This window comes from Temnothorax longispinosus, chromosome 10 (genome assembly GCF_030848805.1).
Source record: "Temnothorax longispinosus isolate EJ_2023e chromosome 10, Tlon_JGU_v1, whole genome shotgun sequence".
Lineage (NCBI taxonomy): Eukaryota > Metazoa > Arthropoda > Insecta > Hymenoptera > Formicidae > Temnothorax > Temnothorax longispinosus.
This window is the reverse complement of record NC_092367.1, coordinates 8,067,815-8,085,996: the sequence shown is the minus strand read 5'-3', so window position 1 is coordinate 8,085,996 and position 18,182 is coordinate 8,067,815. Positions and strand designations below refer to the sequence as shown.

Below are 18,182 nucleotides of genomic sequence, written 5' to 3'. Positions count from 1 at the left end.
TTGAAAAAATTACCACTAATTTAATTAATACTAATAATATGAGCATCTGACAAAATATATTATTAAATAATGACGTTAATGATTGATAGATGAACAGTTAATTTCATTTAAATGTTATCGAAAATTATCAATTTCATTAATTTCATTTTTGAATAATTTTATTGATAATTATTGATACATAAAATATATCATCAATACAATAAATTGAACGATTATCTTATGTTAGATAATAATATACATAAAAATATACTATTGCGATTTCGTAGCAAATCATTTATACACATGCCACAATGCAGACACTTTCAAAAGATCGTGAGTGCATTTCTCACAATCAGACTCGCTTATTTGCTACAACAGTGACATAACTCAAAAATTGTGATTTTTCAAGATTTAAAATTTTGAATTGTTATAACTATTGGCAGGCCATTCTTTTTTGCAACTTTTACGATGCAACTTTTCATTACAACAACGAAATGACAACTGAGATAAGATTAAGATAAGACCTATATAAGTATTGCAACCTACATAATTCATTAAATGATAATAGCACAATAAGCGACACTATTTCCTCGGCTGAGTTCGTGAAGATTAATCATTGTCGATTTAACTGTAAATAGTACATGTAACAATAGTACATGTACTACTTACAGTTACATGTAACAATAGTACATGTAACCTTTTTCCCTGTACGAATAACTCAAAAAGGCGATTTTTTTTAGTTATGTCATTGTTTATGTCAGCAAATAAGCGATACATCTTGCAAGAAAATTGTTTTTTAAAATTACGTACTCTTTTATTCATGAACTTTAAACCTATCAATCTTCGATTATAAGATCATCCATCATTTCTTCGAGTGTAATCTGGGGAATGCTCGGGTCTATTTCATTAGTATCAACAGGTATCTGCTTCCGAATGTCTCTAAATATATTGATGTTCTGCCTCATTTCTGGATCTTCTTCCAGCTCGTCAAGGAATTCATTATATTCGCTGTAAAACGCAATTGATATTATGAAACAATTTGCAGCGCACAAAACTTGTAGGTTTTAGTATAAATCGTTTTTCAACATACTTATTTTGCGTATTCATATCGGCCACTTCATCAGAAATATGTTTCAACTTCCATACTCGTGCCTTGCGACGGGCAGCCTTGTTGTGACTGTAAAACTTCTTTACCAGAATGATATCGGGTATCGAATCTTCACTTAGTTTGTCGAAATTGGCATCGTTCACGTTAGTGTCTTTCAGAGCATAGCTGCAATAAACGAATACAAAACAAATTACATATGCTCCTGTAAAATATTTCTTCTCTGTACGTATTACATGCTATAAATTTAGTGTAAATCACAACATAAACTTACCCGAGTACCGAATCACCTGGTTTAAGTATGTGGCCTAAATGTGTACGTGTATGAATTGGAGTATCGTTTATCCCTAACTCAGATGCTTTCACTAGCCATGCGTCCGCTATTATGTGCTAAAAAATTAATTATCAAAAATTAGCTTTTTTATTTTGAATGAATCACATGTTGAGCTTCTCAAGAAGATAAATATCCCTCCTTCTTTCAACAATATTATGTTACATAAGCTTAAGTAATGTAGACAATCATATTGTTGAAATATTTTATACAGAAGGAGAACTTACTTTACTAGAAATAGCTCCTTGTCCTGGGAAAGTTTTTCTATTTTTATAGTTAATTGGTTCGATGTCCATCACGATATACTCTATTAATTGTTTTGGATCGCATATACTATTGAAGTTGTATCTCCAATAGACATTCGATTCAAGTTCAGCAACTAAATACAACATATCACTATGTAGCATTAATTAACAGTCGATTGATTATCGTTAAAATTATCACTAATATCATAACTTACTTTGCCCCGATGAAAAGTCTATAAAATGCACAGAATTCGTGATTCGGTATACCAAACAAATAGGATTAATGCCACCCAATTGATGAGCCAACTTCCGCGGTAGGCAAACTACGCTGTCCTTGGAAAGTGGAATGATTTCGAGGCTGTAAATGATGCAATAAAGGCATTAAATAAGATCGAAATATGCCTCGAAAGTGTGCTGCGTATATTTACCAGTATGTAAACTTGTGATTGTATAAATTACTATGACAGTCGTGTGAAATTAATTTCTTCGAATGTTGAACATAGCATGGCATGACAGTTACTATAAAATCAGTCATTTTTCTAGCTGCGGCTTCGGTTGCAAAGAAGAAGTCCAGACCCTCTGTAAACATTAGAACATTTTATCTGTCATCCATTTGATACGTTACAATATATATTATTGGCAACGAGAAAGCTTTCCGTGAGACGCAATATTTACCATGAACGGGCTTTATGCTCAGTGTATTCTCATGTGCCTTATGTTTTAATATCAATTGTTCTAAGTAATAAAAAGTTTTCTTGTTCGTTGCTTTCTGCCGGATTTGCACCTGTAAGAGACAACGCGATATATATAAGAAAGCCAAATATGATCATTCGCGTTTGAATTTCTTTTTTCTTTTAAAAAACTTACACATGCAGTCCAGTAATCCTTAGCTTCTACACGATGACAATCTTCGCACATCTGATGATTCACGACGTATTCGACGACGAATACTTGCTCGAGAAGTGTCCCGCCAATTACTTCTGCATGAACAGTTAGCTTTACCTAAGAAATAATATTAAATATGGTAAAATAAAAATAAAATTTGATTTTAACGCTAAAAATCGAATTAATTAATATGAACAACGACTAGATAGACTGGACATTGTATGCATTAAGAGAATCAAGTACATGTATTGAAAAATTCTATCTAATATACTATGATTATATTTGTTTAAAATTTAATTGCACATTTTAACTAGCAACCGAATGTCAATTAAAATTCTTGAATTTATTTACAATTTAAACATCACTTGTAACTTACTTTCAATCTTTTGGAATGTGGCTCTGTCCATATAAAACCGGCGTCTACCAATTTCACACGGTTCAGTCCCTTTAACTTTTTCAAGCACAGTGTCAAGAGTTCCTTGGATTCCAGTGCGGCGTGAATCCACTCGGAAGGTGGCTGGAGATACCTGTTACACACAAATGCAGTGTTAACTTGAGCGAATTGGTATATGTATAACGCCTTGGAACATCTTTAAAAAGACGTCGTACCTTTCGCAACCTTTGCAGAACTGTAGGGTCACTTGCTTGGGGATGCCTTCAGTAATGTCGACGTGGGTACGCAGGCAGCCTACACACATATTGGCAGGATTTGGCTCGATGATGACTCCGCATTCACAGCAAGGGCTACGGGTGAGGAAAAATCGCATTTACACGCTTGCAAAGATTAAATTTTATCTTAAAAAATAATAAATACGAATAAATTATTTATAAACTTTATATGGAATATCAACAGGATGTTATACATACATCATTCCCTTCTTTTGCACTTCATCGGAGACTTGAATGTACTCCATTTTACGCGTCTGGAAGCAAAAAAGAACAAGAATTTTATAAAACATACTCTTTTCGTGGACGTCCGTCTCTTTAATCATTACTCCAATCAACCTTGGAGGCGAAAAGTATCTTCGCACCAGATTGCATTCTGGATTAAAAAAAAAAGATTGTTAAACAAAATGAACAATTTCTCTACCTGGAATTATTTATGATGTTGTATCACCGAAAAAAAGGCGGAGATTAACGGAGAAACTCCAGACACCACCGTTAACCTCGTGAATTAAAACCTAACCTGAAAATCACAATGCGCATGAACTAACTGCGTCACGAAACGAAGGGGGGCTCGAAAGAGAGGTCCATGTTCCGGGCATAATCTTGTCCAATTGCGACAAGAGGCAAGGAGATGTCTTTGCCGATTGGTCAGGTTCCACGAGGTCTCGGCACGAGGCTAACTTCGCGTCGAAAAGCGAACGCTCGGGCCGATATCGGCTACGTTCACTCCAATCGGCTCGGGAGCGAAGGAGAAACGTATGCGGCACTGCCGTCGTGGAGAGAGTGGTGGAAGGCAAGGCATGGTCCGAAGTATTTATGTAACTTCACTTTGATGAGGCCGAGAACGGCTGTCAACGAGACGACGGACAAGCCCTCGCCAGGTAAACGACGAGGGTAACCGGGGGGTAGCGACGTGCGCGCCGCTGCTGGCGGGAGAGGAGGACGAGTCGGACCGGACGAGTCGTTTGTTTGCAGACGAGCGAGATCACGAGGTTCCCCGTGGGCCCGGCTGAGTTAGGATCCCGAGGATGGGCTCCGGCCAGAGCGCCCGCAAGCTGACCATCTCGAACGAGGAGGAAGTCGGGGTGATCAAGGTCTCGAACGCGATCGTGCAGCGTCTCGCCCAGGGGGAGAGAGCGAGGGCCGCCCGCGAGTCGGCGTCGGACACGAGACCCAGCGCGCCGATCCAGCACCCAGCAGCACCTCCCAGTGCGACGCCCGTCGCGCCTCAGCCCCAGGCCGGCGAGGCAACGCCTGGTCAGCCGGTGTATTATTATCCGGAGTTAACGATATCTGCCCTTCAAATGCAACAGCAGATGGAGGAGGAGCTGAAGCGTCAGGATCAGCACTGGCAGAGGCGTCTGCGGAATCTAGAGGACGGTTACCAGAAGGTCAATCGTGTCTTGGAGGACGAGTACAACAAGGCAGTTAGCGAGACTTCCGTCACTAATTCTGGTGAGTTTAGATACAGTTTAACAGAGTCTGCTGGCTAGTTTCTCTGGCTGCGTTCAGCAGAAAAGGCAGCTATGAGTAAGTGATTCTTTAACATGATCCATACACTTCTTGATCTATACTTGGATCCAGCGAGGAACCAAGCTGCTTTTCCTGCTAAACGCAACCATTGACATCAAATGTAATGAAATATTTGATGGTAAACAGATTAAATTAGTCCCTGTATAATTTATAAATTGCTCTAAAAATCAAATAAAAAAATTATTACAGTGATTTAAACTTAAAACTAAACAAAACTTTCTACAATGCAGCAGTTTTCTAATTTAATATAAATATGTGTGTATCGTTACAGGACAGAAAATTGCCAATATCCAGAGTGCAGTGCAACCGTGTTTGGAAAACAGTAATAAAGTCCTGAAGTGTTTCCAGGACCATCCCAAGGAGACTCTGAAATGTTCGAACTTGGTGGAAGAGTTTTCCAATTGTGTCTGGAACGTGCACTACACACGCATGATCGACACGCGCTCGTAATAATATTTACTTGTGCGTCTCGTAGATCACGACATCTTCGAAGGACGTTTAGTCGATAAATAATAAATTGTGCATCTCAAAGTGTAATGCCTAAAATGCTTATCTCAGCGGAATTGTTGCTGATGGAGAGTAGTGTAAAGTGGAGAGTACGCGAGGAGAAAAATGTAAAAAAATAAATGAAGAATATATATTGATATTTATAATAAAATGTTATTGTTACACGTACGAGATGAATTGTCAAACACAGAGTACGTTTATCCGAATCTAATTAGCAATAGAGTTTTTTTATGACGCTGTATGCGACACACTTTATTTTAAAATAACGCTTTTTATAATAATTATGCAGGAAAGTGTTGCATCGGTGAAGACCCGAACAACTTATTTTGAGGTTCCCACAGTTCTATTCATAGATCAAAATATATACAGCATAACCCAGGGTGCACGACCCAAATGAAGGCCTACAACAGCACAGCACACGTTATAGAGTGTGTATATATATATTCTATAATATATATATAATTTTATATAAGATTATTAGTAAATACAAAACGAGGAAACGTTGCAAATGCAAGATTGGAAGTACATTAAAGATATATTGTCTAAAACGTATGTAAAATATATATCCTATTTATACATTATTAATACTTGCCGAATGTGCAGTAATTAATTATTCTCAGTGCAGTATAAAATTATAACGGTTGACGGCAACCTGCCATCAAAATTTGTACCACTTCTCCAAAAAAACAAAACAAAAATGAAATACAAAATAACTATAACGAAAACTTCAATTTATGGAATTCTTAGAATTACATCGTTAACTGTTCATAAAAATAACGATATATATCACGAATTAAGAAATACGGGTACAGGCTTTGTACACAACAGAAAGTGCACAAAATTGGAAAGGGGATGTACAGTGTATTACGAGGCACGTTACACCACCACACAATAGTAATAATATTTGTATTACAATTTCCTAACAAAAGTATATAAATATGTTATCTTCGTGAAATGTAACTCCTGTTTAAATTATACGATTATACGATACGAATTCTATAATTTAATATAACGTAATCAAATTTTAGGACTCGTGAGCAAATGATGATTTAAGGAAAAAAAAAAGAAAAAAGGAAAACGAAAAAATCACAATTGTTTAATCGGTTTTCTTATCACCGCTCGATTGCACGAGTTTCGCGTGTTCCTCATTCAAACGATCGTACTCTTTTGTGACTGACTCTGCCTGCGACTTTATCGCCTCTTTATCCTTCTTCTCTTTAGTCAAATTGCTCTCGAGCTCCTGATTCTTGACTTGTAACTCCTTGATTTGATTTTTCAGTTCCGAGACAGCTTTATCGTGCGCCTCGTTGGAGTCGTTCTGCGCACTTTCCCCGGTCGTTCTCTGGGATAACAGGCTCCTGGCTGTGGTTGTCGCGGACTGAGCCTGTCGCATGGCCGCCTCATTTTGCGCGAGCAGGGAAGCTTGGGTGGATATCAGGATGACGAGACGGCGTATCACCAAGCTCAGAAACAGCGCAAAGCCGGATATGTAGAAATTCCTCTGGGCGCGGAACAATCTCATGTTTTCTAGAAGACGTACATAAATATAGATTCATTATATAGTAACAATCATAAAAAATGTTAGAACAACAATAATCCGTGCCGTATTTATCGAGTCAAATTGATATGGAAAAAAAAACCACAAAAAATATTATATAACCTACCTTGCATTTCAAGGTTCAACTGATGATGATGGTCGGCGTGATCCATGCTTCCAGAGTACTTCCGCATCTCCCGTATGGCGTCCAGCAAAAAGAGAACCAGGACGCCCAGTAAAACCACAAAGTAAATGGAAGCCTGATTATTTATACTTTGCAAGAAGCGAGATTTGAAGAGCTTTTGCCATCTCGTAGGCGAGGCCACTGGCAATACCAGGAGGAGGACGAGAAAGACCTCGATGTAGAGGAAACCGGCGATGAGCGTCCACTGTAGACTCATGTTTGACTCTTATTCTACGCCTGTGTACAGGTACCTAAAAAAAATAAAAAATGATGAAACACAGGTATGATTGTTACATCTCGAGACCTTGGAAATCAAGTGCTCGTCAAAATTCCTTGTTATCAGCTGAATCTCCCTTCTTTTTTACAAAGTGCAGAGCACAGCTCTCCTCCCTACCTCTATCTTCCTAGCGTCCGCGAAATAACTACGCGACAGGATATGCTAATTACATCAGTGAAAAACAACTTAATTCGCTGCGACGCAATTATCCTTCCCGAGGAGAGCGCGTGCGACAGGAATAGACAAGGATGACACGCGACTTTGAATCGGATCGGTCGAGGCGCAACGTCACTCCGTGAATACACACGATACGAGGATTACGTGGAAATTTCCCGTCGGTCGGTCCTCGAAGCTTCGACTGTCACGTTTCGCGCGCGTGGTGGACGATTCGCTACGCGAGGCGAATAGAGCCACGTTGCCGTTGCGGAGGAAACGAATCGCAACAAAACCGCGACGACGGAATCCGTTCTCCGGCAGTCTTCTTCTTCTCGAAATAACACAGGTGCGAAGATATATTTTCAACAAATGTTCGGCAACGATTTCTACGCTGGTCTCGTTCGCCCGGACGACCGGCGACCAAATATCACAGTCTCAAATCGTCAGTCGCTGCTAATAAAGAATTCGCCAGGATTCTTACGTGCTTCCCGTGTGAGGACGAGTGACGACGGCGAGAGGAATGGGACACGTCGTCGGCCCGCGGCGGCTCTTCTGCGACGTCCCGAGATGCACGAGTGGGCTCAAAGTACGAATCCGAGCGCGAGCAACGGAGCAACGTCGTCGGTGATTTTATAAATAAACCGTACACCGCGTGACGTCACCCTAGCTCCTGGCAATTGGCAAAATACATGGTTCTCTCTTTCTCTCTCGTTTCTCTTTTTCTTCCTCTTTCTCTCTCTTTCTCCCTGTCACGTTTTGTACAATGGCAGTCATATATGGCAGTCGCGTGGATTGATGCAGCTCTCGCACCGCAATTCGCGTTGCACGTGACGAGCGGCGACCAATCATCTGCCCCTACGTTATTAATCGCCCCGAAGAAGCAGAAGCCGATTGGTCGCTGCGCTGAGTAGAGAGTTATTCCCTAGGGCGACTTGGACCGATCACTGATTAATTAATCGGCGATTAATTCACCCGGTAGAATTGCTACAATTCGATATACTCTAACCTAATCTTTTTTTTTTATATTGAACAATGAGAAATTAATAATTCTATTTATATTAAATGATACATATTTCTACCAATGCAGATTAACTTTAATCTCGGTTTAACATTATCTTTTATCTTTTTCTATTCTTCTGTTCATTATTCTATCAATGTAGATCAACTTTAATCTCGATTCAACTTACTTTTATCTTCTTTTAGTTTCAAAAGAATCAGAGAGAAGAGCTGTAGATTGGAGATTCCTTGGCAGAGATACTAAATGTTGATTTGAACATTTTTTTGAAAAGCGCGCCGCGGTCAATTTAAAAATGGCGAACGGTGTCCGAACCGGGTCCAAAAACTCGAGGGACTCTAGGGCGATCGGACGCGGGACGAACCCGCCATTTTCCCAGAGCGAAGAGTCTCTAGAGAAACACCGCTCTTCGTCACGTTTACTTTTACTCCCTGTCATGGCTCCAGTGTTTACATGCGGAACGTCAGATCCAGTCAGATCGATACCGCGTTCACACGCACGAGTAGGTCCGACCGACGGGCTTCCGACGGTGCGTGAAAGTGCTCGCACACGTGTCTGATCAACAGACGTGCCACGGTGCGATTAATAGACGTGCCGTTGACGGGGGAAAAAAAGAGGAGAAGGAGAGACCGAGCGAGAGGCGGGAGAAGGAGGCGACGACGCCGGCAAGGCGATGGTCCGCTCGTAGCTCCCGTACCGACGACGCGCGAGTCGAGTGTTCGGAGTAGCAGAGAGAATACCAGCCGTCTCGAGGATAGATTCCCGCGCGCAGCTGGGTCTATGGGACACAACGTCGCCAGCCGGGAGATGATACGCACGAGGGAGGAGAGACTGAGCTTCGACGAGGATCAGCACGCGATCATGAACAACATGGTAGACGCGCGGGCCTGTTACAAGCCCAGCGGCAAAGTGAGTTTTAAGTCGAGTTTAAACGCGAAGCGTTAGATGGAAACGACCGTCCGGAGTGACTTCGGGCAATTCCCAATTGATCTGAATTATCTCCGACAACATTGCCGACTACTTCATTGTCGCTGATCTTTAAATCCGTCGGATAACAAAAAACAAACAATTCTATCCGCGTGATAATAAAATAACATAAGGTTTGTTTCTTTTTAGAAACTCGAACTTTTTGCACCGTTTTTCTAAATGGAGAAAAAAAAGATGAAAGTTGAACGCGCAAGAAACTCAGCTAGAAGGAACAGATCTGGATAGAATTATTAATTCCCTGTTGTTGGCATTTCGATTACTTGATGAGTTAATTGGGATTTGGTTGAAGTCGCCCGTGCAATTTTTGTAAGGAAAACGTTTTTATCATAGATCTGTGCATGCGACTCCCCGTAATTTGCCGTATAAATTCTTCGTATGGCTTTGCGATAGTAGAAACGACAATCCCTCGGTTCGATCTGGCTGCCGTATGAATTTCGTGGTGTACAGAGGAATGATTTTGAATCGATGTGGCGATAGAATCTTATATTTTAGGCGTTCGACCTGTTTCGTAGCATTGTTGTTATTATTTGTCGTGTGTGCATGTGACGCAGCTGGTTTTCGATTTCTTCAGGGCATGCAGGACGCGTTCCCACACGGTAAGAAGTGCCGAAAAATCAGTGGCGAGCATCCGTTATTTTTTTTATCGCGTCACTTTTACGTTTAGATGCGCGAAGATGCACCTAAGAGCGATGGATAAACGTTCAGGTTCGTAATACTCGTATACGATGATTTATTCATCGATACTTTTTCACTGAAACTATGATGAATCTTTTTTTACCTAAACGGACAAACTTATTTAAATGAATCCCGAATTATGTTCCGAGCGCTTTAAATAATTGATGTATATTAAATTCGCAGCGCAGCCCTTGTCAATACATTCAAGAAATTATCGTATTTCCATTCCTCTTCTACACCTTCCCTGGTGAGTCACCAATCCATAGCTGCGCAAATGAAGTAGAAGGCAGAAATGAGACGCTCGGAATCCACTTGACGATTTGTGTTGCTAAATGGAGCATTCGCAAAAGTATCAAATTCCCAAACATACTTCAATATTGACACTGGCCGGAATCACGTTGCCACAGACGCCGAACCATGCGCGAGGCACTGCGTGACACTACAACAAGCAACGGGCATCGAGTTCTGCGAGCACTGAGCCACTACCGGCACTAGATAGTCACTCGCCTTTGTGCAGTAGCAGCGGAACGGTCGGCGTGGCCGAGCGTTCGTTCGATAGCGCTCGGCTCTTGCACCTTATATCTCTTGACAGTTATTCTTTTCTGTGCGACACGAGCGCGTGTCGGTCGATCTCGTAATCGTCTCGTTGTTCGACCAAAAGGAAGGTGAAGAAACGTTGCTCGCATGGCGAATCCGTGTGTACGTATCGCAATTTAAACGGCAGACAGTCCTGCGTCCGCCGAAAGGGCCGGAATGTGTCACGTATCCGTATGTAACTCAAACTCCCGATCTTCTTCGACCGCTCGGTTTCGTAATCTCCCCTCCCCGTAAAGATGATTGATGCGACGGACGTTGAGTCTCATAATCGAGTTGAAAGAGGACGAAGACTTTCCGAGGGCCGAGCAGAAGCTCGACGACACGCTAATAGCAAAATCCGGCGATACCGGTCGAAAAGAGGCGACGTTTTAGTATAACGTTTCAACTCGAAGCTGTATGATGTAAAAGCTCACACGGCCTAGATTACCTAGCGCGCGTGACATAAGCCATCAAAGAAACTTCTGTCTTCATGGCCCGCGCCACCGAGATAAGTTATCAAACTACGATCGCGTCGTTACGAGCGAAATGTCAATAACTGGATATTTTAATCATTTCATAACTCGCAGGCTTTAAGTTGACGGTTAATCGGTGGTTTCGCGATCGAGGGTTTCCTCGTTGAATCTTTCTCGCCGATAGAAAACTATTACGATCGTTCGGAGCCTTCCAGAATTGAGAGGGGAAAGCGGTTGTTACACTCAGAAAAGAGAAGATCTCGTTAATAGGATCATCGCTGTCTGTAACGACGCGATCGTCGCGATAAACTCGGCCCGAGTCTAATTACGTGAATTGATCCCCACCATTCCCTCGCCCCGAGTTTACTTTAAGTTACGCGCTACGCGGAAACTGCGACGGCCGCGCTTTGACGCGCCGCGCGAGCTTACTCTTGTGTGATTTTATGAGTTGCTAATTAGACGCGTGTCTCATTTTCCTTTGTTTCTTCTAGTAAGCGCGGCGTGAGAGAGCGGCTCGTGTAGTTGTGGTTGCAATATTATCCCACGTCAGTGTTTCTTTCTCTCTTTTTCTCGTTTCTCTTCCCTCTCTTCTTCTCCTCCTGTCTCTCTCTTTCTCTCTCTCTTCGTTTCTCCAACCACCTGCACATGCATGGGTCCCGGCTTGTCGATTACCGCGTCTCCGTTGTGCACTGGCGACGATCGTCTCACCGCGCACGTGTACTCGTCGAGCACCGGCTGTCCCGGACACCAGATCCCGATTAACGTCAGACATGACCAACACTAGACAGGTGAGTACCAATCTCCTCCTCTCCGTAGAGCTCCGTACGCCGAAATCAAAATCGGAAAGGAAACGCGCATCGTTTCTGGCGAGCTGGAACGTGTAGAGCTTGTAATTTTGTATTGAGAGATCGTTTTGGATTATTACATGTTTAAAGTGGACCTTCTTGTAGACCCTGAGCGAGGGGGAGAGTTTCCGGTTTGACCTGCATCCCAGTTAATTAAAAGAACGAGTCCCAAACTTCTTCAAGTTTACGCTTGTGCACGTAAAGCGAATTGTTTAGTTTTTAAAGCGTTTTTAAAGTTTTTAAAGTCTGTAAAAGGCGTTCGGAATCTCATTAAAGTCGATACCTCTTTCGTTTGAAATTTAAATGTCAAAATTTCATGTACGTTCTTTCCTTCGTAAACAGTTCGTGCATAGAATTGAGGATGTAAAATATTGTATCTCTATTAATATTGCTTCCGTAGCAACGAGTAAGCCACAACGTTATTACATAATGTACCGGTTATTGATTTTGATTACGATACCTTGCACACATTTTACACACAGGGTGTCCCCGATCTACCGAGCCGTCTTTTATCACGTTTGCTTTGATCAGTTTTGATTTAATCTTTTCTCTACAACGGTAGTTTTTCAAATTAACAAGTAACAAAAAAAATGGACTTTAATTAACGTTATGTAATATTTAATTAACAATTGAACACAAAGTTATAAGTCGCAGTTATAAATTAAAGTTATAAATCGGTAGTTTTCGAGTTATAAAGCAAATATCAATTTTCTCTTTCTCGGGGAGCTAAATGCGGATCCTTTATTTAACTTGAAGTGAATTTTAATCTTCAATTCCAGATTGGCGTCGAAGGGAATTCGCAGATGAAAGACGGGCTTGAATAGATTCGGGAGACCGCCCGCGCAGAGAATTTCGGAGTTTCGATCCTTTCGCCGCGATTCTTACGCAGTTCTCGCAATCCGCTCGATTATCTTCTTTTTTTATGGGGAAAAGTCGCATAATTCGATCTATCTCACCGCGCTACACTGCGCGCGCCAGTAAAGAATACGTCGATTCACACGAATTCGAGAGAGAGATTTCACATTCGCGCCGTCAATTAGCCACAACCGCGTGTGACTCATTGCGTGCGCGTCTGCAACGTGGCAGCTTCGAGAAGAAAGAAAAACGTAGTTAACAAAATTAAAAAATCTTCGTGTAAAAGAGAAAAGAAGCCTTTTTCGAGTGTTCCGCTTTTAGTTTCGAAGGCGCGCGCTTCGCAAATGCAAAATAACGGAACGAGGGATACCGCAATCATTGTACCATCGTGTGTAATGTTTTGCTCGCCGGCGCGATTTAATTATCGTGATTCCGCGCGAGGAGCATAAGCGCATATGGGAAAACGTTGTAGACGTAACTACACGTTTTGTGCAAAAGCGCGCTCCATCGTTATGTTTTATACCTCATCGCGCATCGTGCATTCGTTCCGCGTCGATTCCTCCGGTCGCTCTATCCTCAGAAGCGCCCGGCTGAAAACTCCGCAATAATTGTCAGCCGATAGCGAAATGTCTGTATTTCCGTTCGTGACGCCGGCAACTTTCTTTTTCACGGTTTCTGAGTAAGAGAGAGTCCTCCCCGAAGATATCGTACACATGAATGGTATATTTTTCTTTAATTTAATTTTCCTTTTTTTTTCCTCTCCCTCGAAATCGTCGCAAATGCGTATACATTATGTCAGTGCGATGTCCTCCGTTTCCTTTTTTTTCCCCCGACATGACCTCTTGAGATTGCAATAATATTCCGACGAGATATCCTGCAACCGGAACGTATATATCGAAGCAGAATTGAAAAGAGACGGGGTTGAGTGATAAAATTGTTGTTAATGATATTTACAGTCGTGGTTCCGCGGCGTTCGGAGCAGCAAGTTTCGGCACGTTTACGGGGTGCCAGCCAAGAGGGAGAAATGCTACGACAACATCAAGATCACGAAGAACGCCCACGATTCGCAATTCTGCGCCGTGAATCCGAAGTTCCTGGCCGTCGTGACGGAGGTTGCGGGTGGCGGAGCGTTCCTCGTGTTATCGTTGGATCGTGTGAGTTATCTGCGTCTTATCGATTTATCGATTCCCTTCCTGTGCAAAGAATAATATTAGCTAACGTGACGCTCGGGCAATCCGAGAAATAAATTCAATCCTTTCTCGCGAACGTTTCAATCGTGTCACATAGTATTCTAAATACGATTAATTATAGACTTTCATGTAACATATTGTATTAGTTATTTATGTATATTATTATTAATATTATTTTCCCAATTATTACAGACCGGTCGCCTCGACTTCAACGCCAGCCGAGTAACTGGACATACCGGTCCCGTTTTGGACATCAAGTGGAATCCGTTCAACGACAACATCATCGCGTCCTGTTCCGATGATTGCACTGTAAGAAACGTACTTTGCATTTAATATCGGATGGAGAGCATCTCCACGTCTTATACATCTTCAAAGCCTGTAGATTTCTGTAAACACCGAGTATAAAATGAGAGATTCAAAATTTATGCCAATTACCATATTTAATCGAGAGGTAAACGGGATCACGAAGATTTGGATCTTTGTATCTAGATAAAACTGTGGCACATACCCGATGGCGGATTGTCGAGGAACCTGACCGAGTGGCTGGTGGAGTTGCAAGGGCACAAACGACGCGTCGCTTATATCGAATGGCATCCGGTAGCGGAGAATGTGCTCTTCAGCGCCGGCTTTGATCATCTCGTCATTGTGTGGGACGTGAATAGATGCGAGGCGGTGAGCGTCATCGACAGGCATCCCGATGTGATTTACAGCATGTCCCTAAACCGCGACGGCAGCTTATTGGCGACCACTTGCAAGGATAAGAAATTGCGCGTTTTCGAGCCGAGGTCCGGTATCGTAGTTTCGGTAAGGATCGTTCAAATTTACGATTGTAAATATATTTATTTAACTTTATAAATCCCGAGTGTCATTTTTAATAACCACGAATCTAGAAAATATTTGTGTCTCTAAAAATTATATGTTTCTGTTAAATTTTAACAAATCTAAACTTTAATTTTAACAGGAAGGGGTATGTCACGCCGGCACGAAAGCGAGCAAGGTGGTATTCCTTGGCAGTTCCGGACGTCTTTTGACTACTGGATTTAGCAGACATTCGGACCGACAATACGCGATATGGAGTCAGCATGACCTAAATGTCCCTTTGACATGCGAGACGATAGATTCGTCGAGCGGAGTGGTTTTTCCATTTTACGATAACGATACCAATATGGTGTTCTTAGCCGGGAAGGTAAGAATGTACGACGTGCGTAATATGAACTGTTTAAAACTCGCTGTGTCATTGCTTTCTGCAGGGCGACGGTAACATTCGGTATTACGAAGTGGTTAACGAAGCACCCTGGCTGCATTATCTCAGTCAATTTATATCTGGAAATCCTCAGAGAGGATTGGGAGTGATGCCGAAGAGGGGCATTAGTACCTCTTTGTGTGAAGTATTCAGATTTTACAAGTTACACGCGACTCGTGGAATGTGCGAGCCAATCTCGATGATAGTGCCACGAAAGGCAAGTTTACGTGTACTTAATATTTTATCTTCTTCACAAAATTTTCTCTCAAATTGTATATTAAAGAAAACTATATTATACGTTTCAGAGTGATCAATTCCAAGAAGATTTGTACCCCGATACAATTGGAACGTGTCCCGCGTTGTCGGCTAGAGACTGGATCAGCGGCATGAACAGCCCGCCAATCTTGATCTCTCTCAAAACAGGTCCTACATTTTTGTATTATAATTTTACACTCTAATTGTACATCGCGAATATTGGTATCGCGCGATCTGTCCCAAACATTGTTTAGATTTTATTCAAGCGAGTTATTCTTTGCTTTATTTGTTCTTATATTTACCATTAATACGATAGTAGTTTCTATCGAGTCATATTAATGGATATCATGCTATTTATTATTAGGTGGGAGCATCTCTACGCATAAGCCACGAGTATACAAGCCACCGCAATTGCCTGCGACCACCGATCTAAATAACAAGAAGAAATTTGCGTTCTTGTCTACGGAAACGATACCGGATTACAGACCGGTGGAATTGCACGATATGTCGGAAAAGAGTCAAAAGACATCCAGCAATCAAAGCACAAAATTTCAGCAACTTCAGCAGAAATTTGGAAATGTTGCTATACAGGTACGAGCGTAATATACGTATATTATATCGTTGATTTTTTTATATACTTTATATTTCATATATTTTTTTTTTTCTATTAGAAGAATATTATATCGTCTTCGCTTAATGACAATAAAGTTATGGAGACTGTGGACGTTCCAAACAATGAAGCGGAACTTCGTTTGGCATTTGCTCGTCAAACCGACGAATTGAGACTGGTGCGACGGCAGCTCGCTAATAGTCAGCTGCGCGTTAAAGAATTAGAGGACCAAATACGAAAATTGCAGCGTCAATAAAATTTACAAGCTCGCTTCAACATCGCTTTTGAATAAGACTCTTGCAGCTTTACTCTGCTATACGTGATTCAATCAATACTTAAAGTTTGATTAGAGTATTTACGCACCGCTAATAATGATAAAGAGCCTAAGCTTACAAGAACTTTGTACTAACACGCTTAGGAGTCTAGCTTCGTCATATATTCATACACAAAGAAATATTCGCACAGAAAAATTTTTACGAACTTTTTTTGGGATATCTACAATTTTTATGTAGGACAAAATTGTCGCGTTGATCACGAGGGAACAGAAAAAGTAGGCTGCATTTGTTACATGAAAATTGTACCTGTTCACGCACACATTTAGATGCGTAAGTCGAATATTAAGAAGTTAAGAGAAGCACAATACCTTTAGACAAATGGCAGCGTAAAGGTAATTCATGATGTGTTATCAGTTGAATAATGTATTTTACTTTTTTGAAAACGTTAGGCGGATATTATGTTAGTACTAGTCTGTTAATTGTTTATTTTTTTCTATTAATGTTCGCAACTCGCTTATTAGTTACTTGACACTTAACTGATATATTATTTAATATATTGCTCCATTATTAAAGATACAGATCTTTTGAAAGACAGTATTTCTTTGCATATTATCATGTAGATTATTGTTTCTATTTGTATTACAAATTTATCTCTGCAACGCGTAAAATGAATTTTGTTGCCGATTTATTATATGCTCTAAAAGTCGATATGTCGTATATGTACGAGTGGACTAGCGTATTCATATATTGAGCATTTTGCTATCGCATATATTTTTCACTGCCATCCACTGCCACTCCGTGATGTTGATGGCAATAAGATCTCTAAATCTACGAATGCAGTGATAATACCTAATAAATGTCGTGATTAGTCAAAAGAAAATTAGCATAAAATTTCTTTTTATACGATAAATGCACAGTGTAATGTACGTGCGACTAACGAGATCGTTGAACAATGTACAATCGATGATGTGACAGTAAATGGACCTTATATTTTTAAGAAACGTTTAACGCGGTTCAATGTCGATTTAATTCACCTGAGCTAACTTAAAGGGAATACGATAGCAAATGTATTAGGACACTTATTTTTAGCATTAGCCTCGTAGCTCTCGTAGTTTCTGAGAATCATACAGAATTATATTTCTGCTTTAATAACAATAATCAAGTCGTATAATGATTTATAGTATATACATATACGTTTATATGCGTATTTTTCATACAACTGTGCAATTGTATACCGTGGTATAAATATAGTACCTGGATGCTACATCTCACATATCGCCTGTGAGTATGAAATTTCATTGTCCACAAAATGTAATAAGGATAAAACACTGATACAGCAACATGTGACGTAGCATTCCCTAGTCTTTCTTCACTAGTTCTTTACTTTGTAATCGTCATTAGCTTTAATTACCCGTAAATGAGGTATTTCATTGAGACCCTCTTTTAGATGTACTAACTTCTTCGAGAGCATGAAGTTACATATGCTGTATTAGGCATTTTATAGGCAGTAAAATATTGCAAGATAGTTTGTAGCTATATTTTCGATATTCATATTGGAAGCAATTTCTATGACATTTGTAAGATGATTCGTTTTCGTGATAGACGTAATGTAACGAAATTTATAAATTTCGCTACGAATTATAAATTTACTCCTGATGTAGTATCGTGACGCAATATGCCTGTATCGTGATTTATATATGTAATATTTATACATGTCAATTAAATATATTATTGAGACCCAATCCAATAATTTCTTGTGCTAAATAGAAAAATACCAA

The 18,182-nt window shown here is 40.7% G+C and overlaps 4 protein-coding genes and 1 long non-coding RNA gene across 11 annotated transcripts; 3 read left to right on the top strand and 2 right to left on the bottom strand.

Annotated features, from left to right (window-relative positions):
* Nucleotides 1–140: 140 nt before the first annotated feature.
* Nucleotides 141–3,795, bottom strand: Nmd3 (60S ribosomal export protein NMD3). The gene is made up of 12 exons (XM_071792049.1): nt 3,636–3,795; nt 3,413–3,468; nt 3,155–3,289; nt 2,922–3,072; nt 2,528–2,662; nt 2,336–2,444; nt 2,089–2,239; nt 1,876–2,018; nt 1,643–1,794; nt 1,359–1,474; nt 1,070–1,252; nt 141–987 (listed from the first exon to the last, which is right to left on the bottom strand). The coding sequence occupies exons 2-12, from the start codon at nt 3,457–3,459 to the stop codon at nt 816–818; spliced, it is 1,494 nt and encodes a 497-aa protein (XP_071648150.1). The 5' UTR covers nt 3,460–3,468; nt 3,636–3,795; the 3' UTR covers nt 141–815.
* A 138-nt stretch (nt 3,796–3,933) lies between these two features.
* On the top strand, nt 3,934–5,388 carry Chchd3 (Coiled-coil-helix-coiled-coil-helix domain containing 3). 2 transcript variants are annotated; one of them, XM_071792065.1, is made up of 3 exons: nt 3,934–4,092; nt 4,187–4,666; nt 5,016–5,388. In XM_071792065.1, the coding sequence occupies exons 2-3, from the start codon at nt 4,240–4,242 to the stop codon at nt 5,192–5,194; spliced, it is 606 nt and encodes a 201-aa protein (XP_071648166.1). In that variant the 5' UTR covers nt 3,934–4,092; nt 4,187–4,239; the 3' UTR covers nt 5,195–5,388. The 2 variants fall into 2 exon arrangements, with proteins under 2 accessions (XP_071648166.1, XP_071648165.1); XM_071792064.1 differs by having other exon boundaries at nt 3,940–4,666.
* Nucleotides 5,389–5,965: 577 nt separating this feature from the next.
* Nucleotides 5,966–8,137, bottom strand: LOC139821190 (B-cell receptor-associated protein 31-like). 2 transcript variants are annotated; one of them, XM_071792062.1, is made up of 3 exons: nt 7,887–8,137; nt 6,916–7,223; nt 5,966–6,778 (listed from the first exon to the last, which is right to left on the bottom strand). In XM_071792062.1, exons 2-3 carry the CDS (start codon nt 7,187–7,189, stop codon nt 6,348–6,350), a joined length of 705 nt encoding a protein of 234 aa, XP_071648163.1. In that variant the 5' UTR covers nt 7,190–7,223; nt 7,887–8,137; the 3' UTR covers nt 5,966–6,347. The 2 variants fall into 2 exon arrangements, with proteins under 2 accessions (XP_071648163.1, XP_071648164.1); XM_071792063.1 differs by lacking the exon at nt 7,887–8,137 and adding an exon at nt 7,367–7,572.
* On the top strand, nt 7,560–8,109 carry LOC139821194 (uncharacterized). The gene is made up of 2 exons (XR_011734206.1): nt 7,560–7,751; nt 7,878–8,109. It is a non-coding gene; the product is annotated as an uncharacterized lncRNA (long non-coding RNA).
* Nucleotides 8,138–8,739: 602 nt separating the features above from the next.
* On the top strand, nt 8,740–18,146 carry LOC139821183 (coronin-2B). Of its 5 annotated transcripts, none has more exons than XM_071792043.1 (10): nt 9,188–9,329; nt 11,623–11,919; nt 13,788–13,985; nt 14,214–14,330; nt 14,511–14,825; nt 14,983–15,207; nt 15,272–15,481; nt 15,570–15,687; nt 15,884–16,110; nt 16,191–18,146. In XM_071792043.1, exons 2-10 carry the CDS (start codon nt 11,902–11,904, stop codon nt 16,383–16,385), a joined length of 1,623 nt encoding a protein of 540 aa, XP_071648144.1. In that variant the 5' UTR covers nt 9,188–9,329; nt 11,623–11,901; the 3' UTR covers nt 16,386–18,146. The 5 variants fall into 5 exon arrangements, with proteins under 5 accessions (XP_071648142.1, XP_071648144.1, XP_071648146.1 ...); XM_071792044.1 differs by lacking the exon at nt 9,188–9,329 and adding an exon at nt 10,487–10,781; XM_071792041.1 differs by lacking the exon at nt 11,623–11,919 and having other exon boundaries at nt 8,740–9,329.
* Nucleotides 18,147–18,182: the final 36 nt, after the last annotated feature.

What these genes read in the sequence shown, in the direction of transcription:
- Chchd3 (XM_071792065.1), top strand. Translation starts at nt 4,240, where the DNA reads ATGGGCTCCGGCCAGAGCGCCCGCAAGCTGACCATCTCGAACGAGGAG. An exon ending in GACTTCCGTCACTAATTCTG is followed by an intron (nt 4,667 to 5,015) that starts GTGAGTTTAGAT and finishes GTATCGTTACAG; the next exon opens with GACAGAAAATTGCCAATATC.
- LOC139821183 (XM_071792041.1), top strand. Translation starts at nt 9,201, where the DNA reads ATGGGACACAACGTCGCCAGCCGGGAGATGATACGCACGAGGGAGGAG. An exon ending in GTTACAAGCCCAGCGGCAAA is followed by an intron (nt 9,330 to 13,787) that starts GTGAGTTTTAAG and finishes TGATATTTACAG; the next exon opens with TCGTGGTTCCGCGGCGTTCG. An exon ending in TGGTGTTCTTAGCCGGGAAG is followed by an intron (nt 15,208 to 15,271) that starts GTAAGAATGTAC and finishes TGCTTTCTGCAG; the next exon opens with GGCGACGGTAACATTCGGTA.
- Nmd3 (XM_071792049.1), bottom strand. Translation starts at nt 3,459, where the DNA reads ATGGAGTACATTCAAGTCTCCGATGAAGTGCAAAAGAAGGGAATGAT. An exon ending in CACATTCCAAAAGATTGAAA is followed by an intron (nt 2,663 to 2,921) that starts GTAAGTTACAAG and finishes ATTATTTCTTAG; the next exon opens with GTAAAGCTAACTGTTCATGC. An exon ending in AATCACAAGTTTACATACTG is followed by an intron (nt 2,019 to 2,088) that starts GTAAATATACGC and finishes CATCATTTACAG; the next exon opens with CCTCGAAATCATTCCACTTT.
- LOC139821190 (XM_071792062.1), bottom strand. Translation starts at nt 7,189, where the DNA reads ATGAGTCTACAGTGGACGCTCATCGCCGGTTTCCTCTACATCGAGGTC. An exon ending in GTTGAACCTTGAAATGCAAG is followed by an intron (nt 6,779 to 6,915) that starts GTAGGTTATATA and finishes TACGTCTTCTAG; the next exon opens with AAAACATGAGATTGTTCCGC.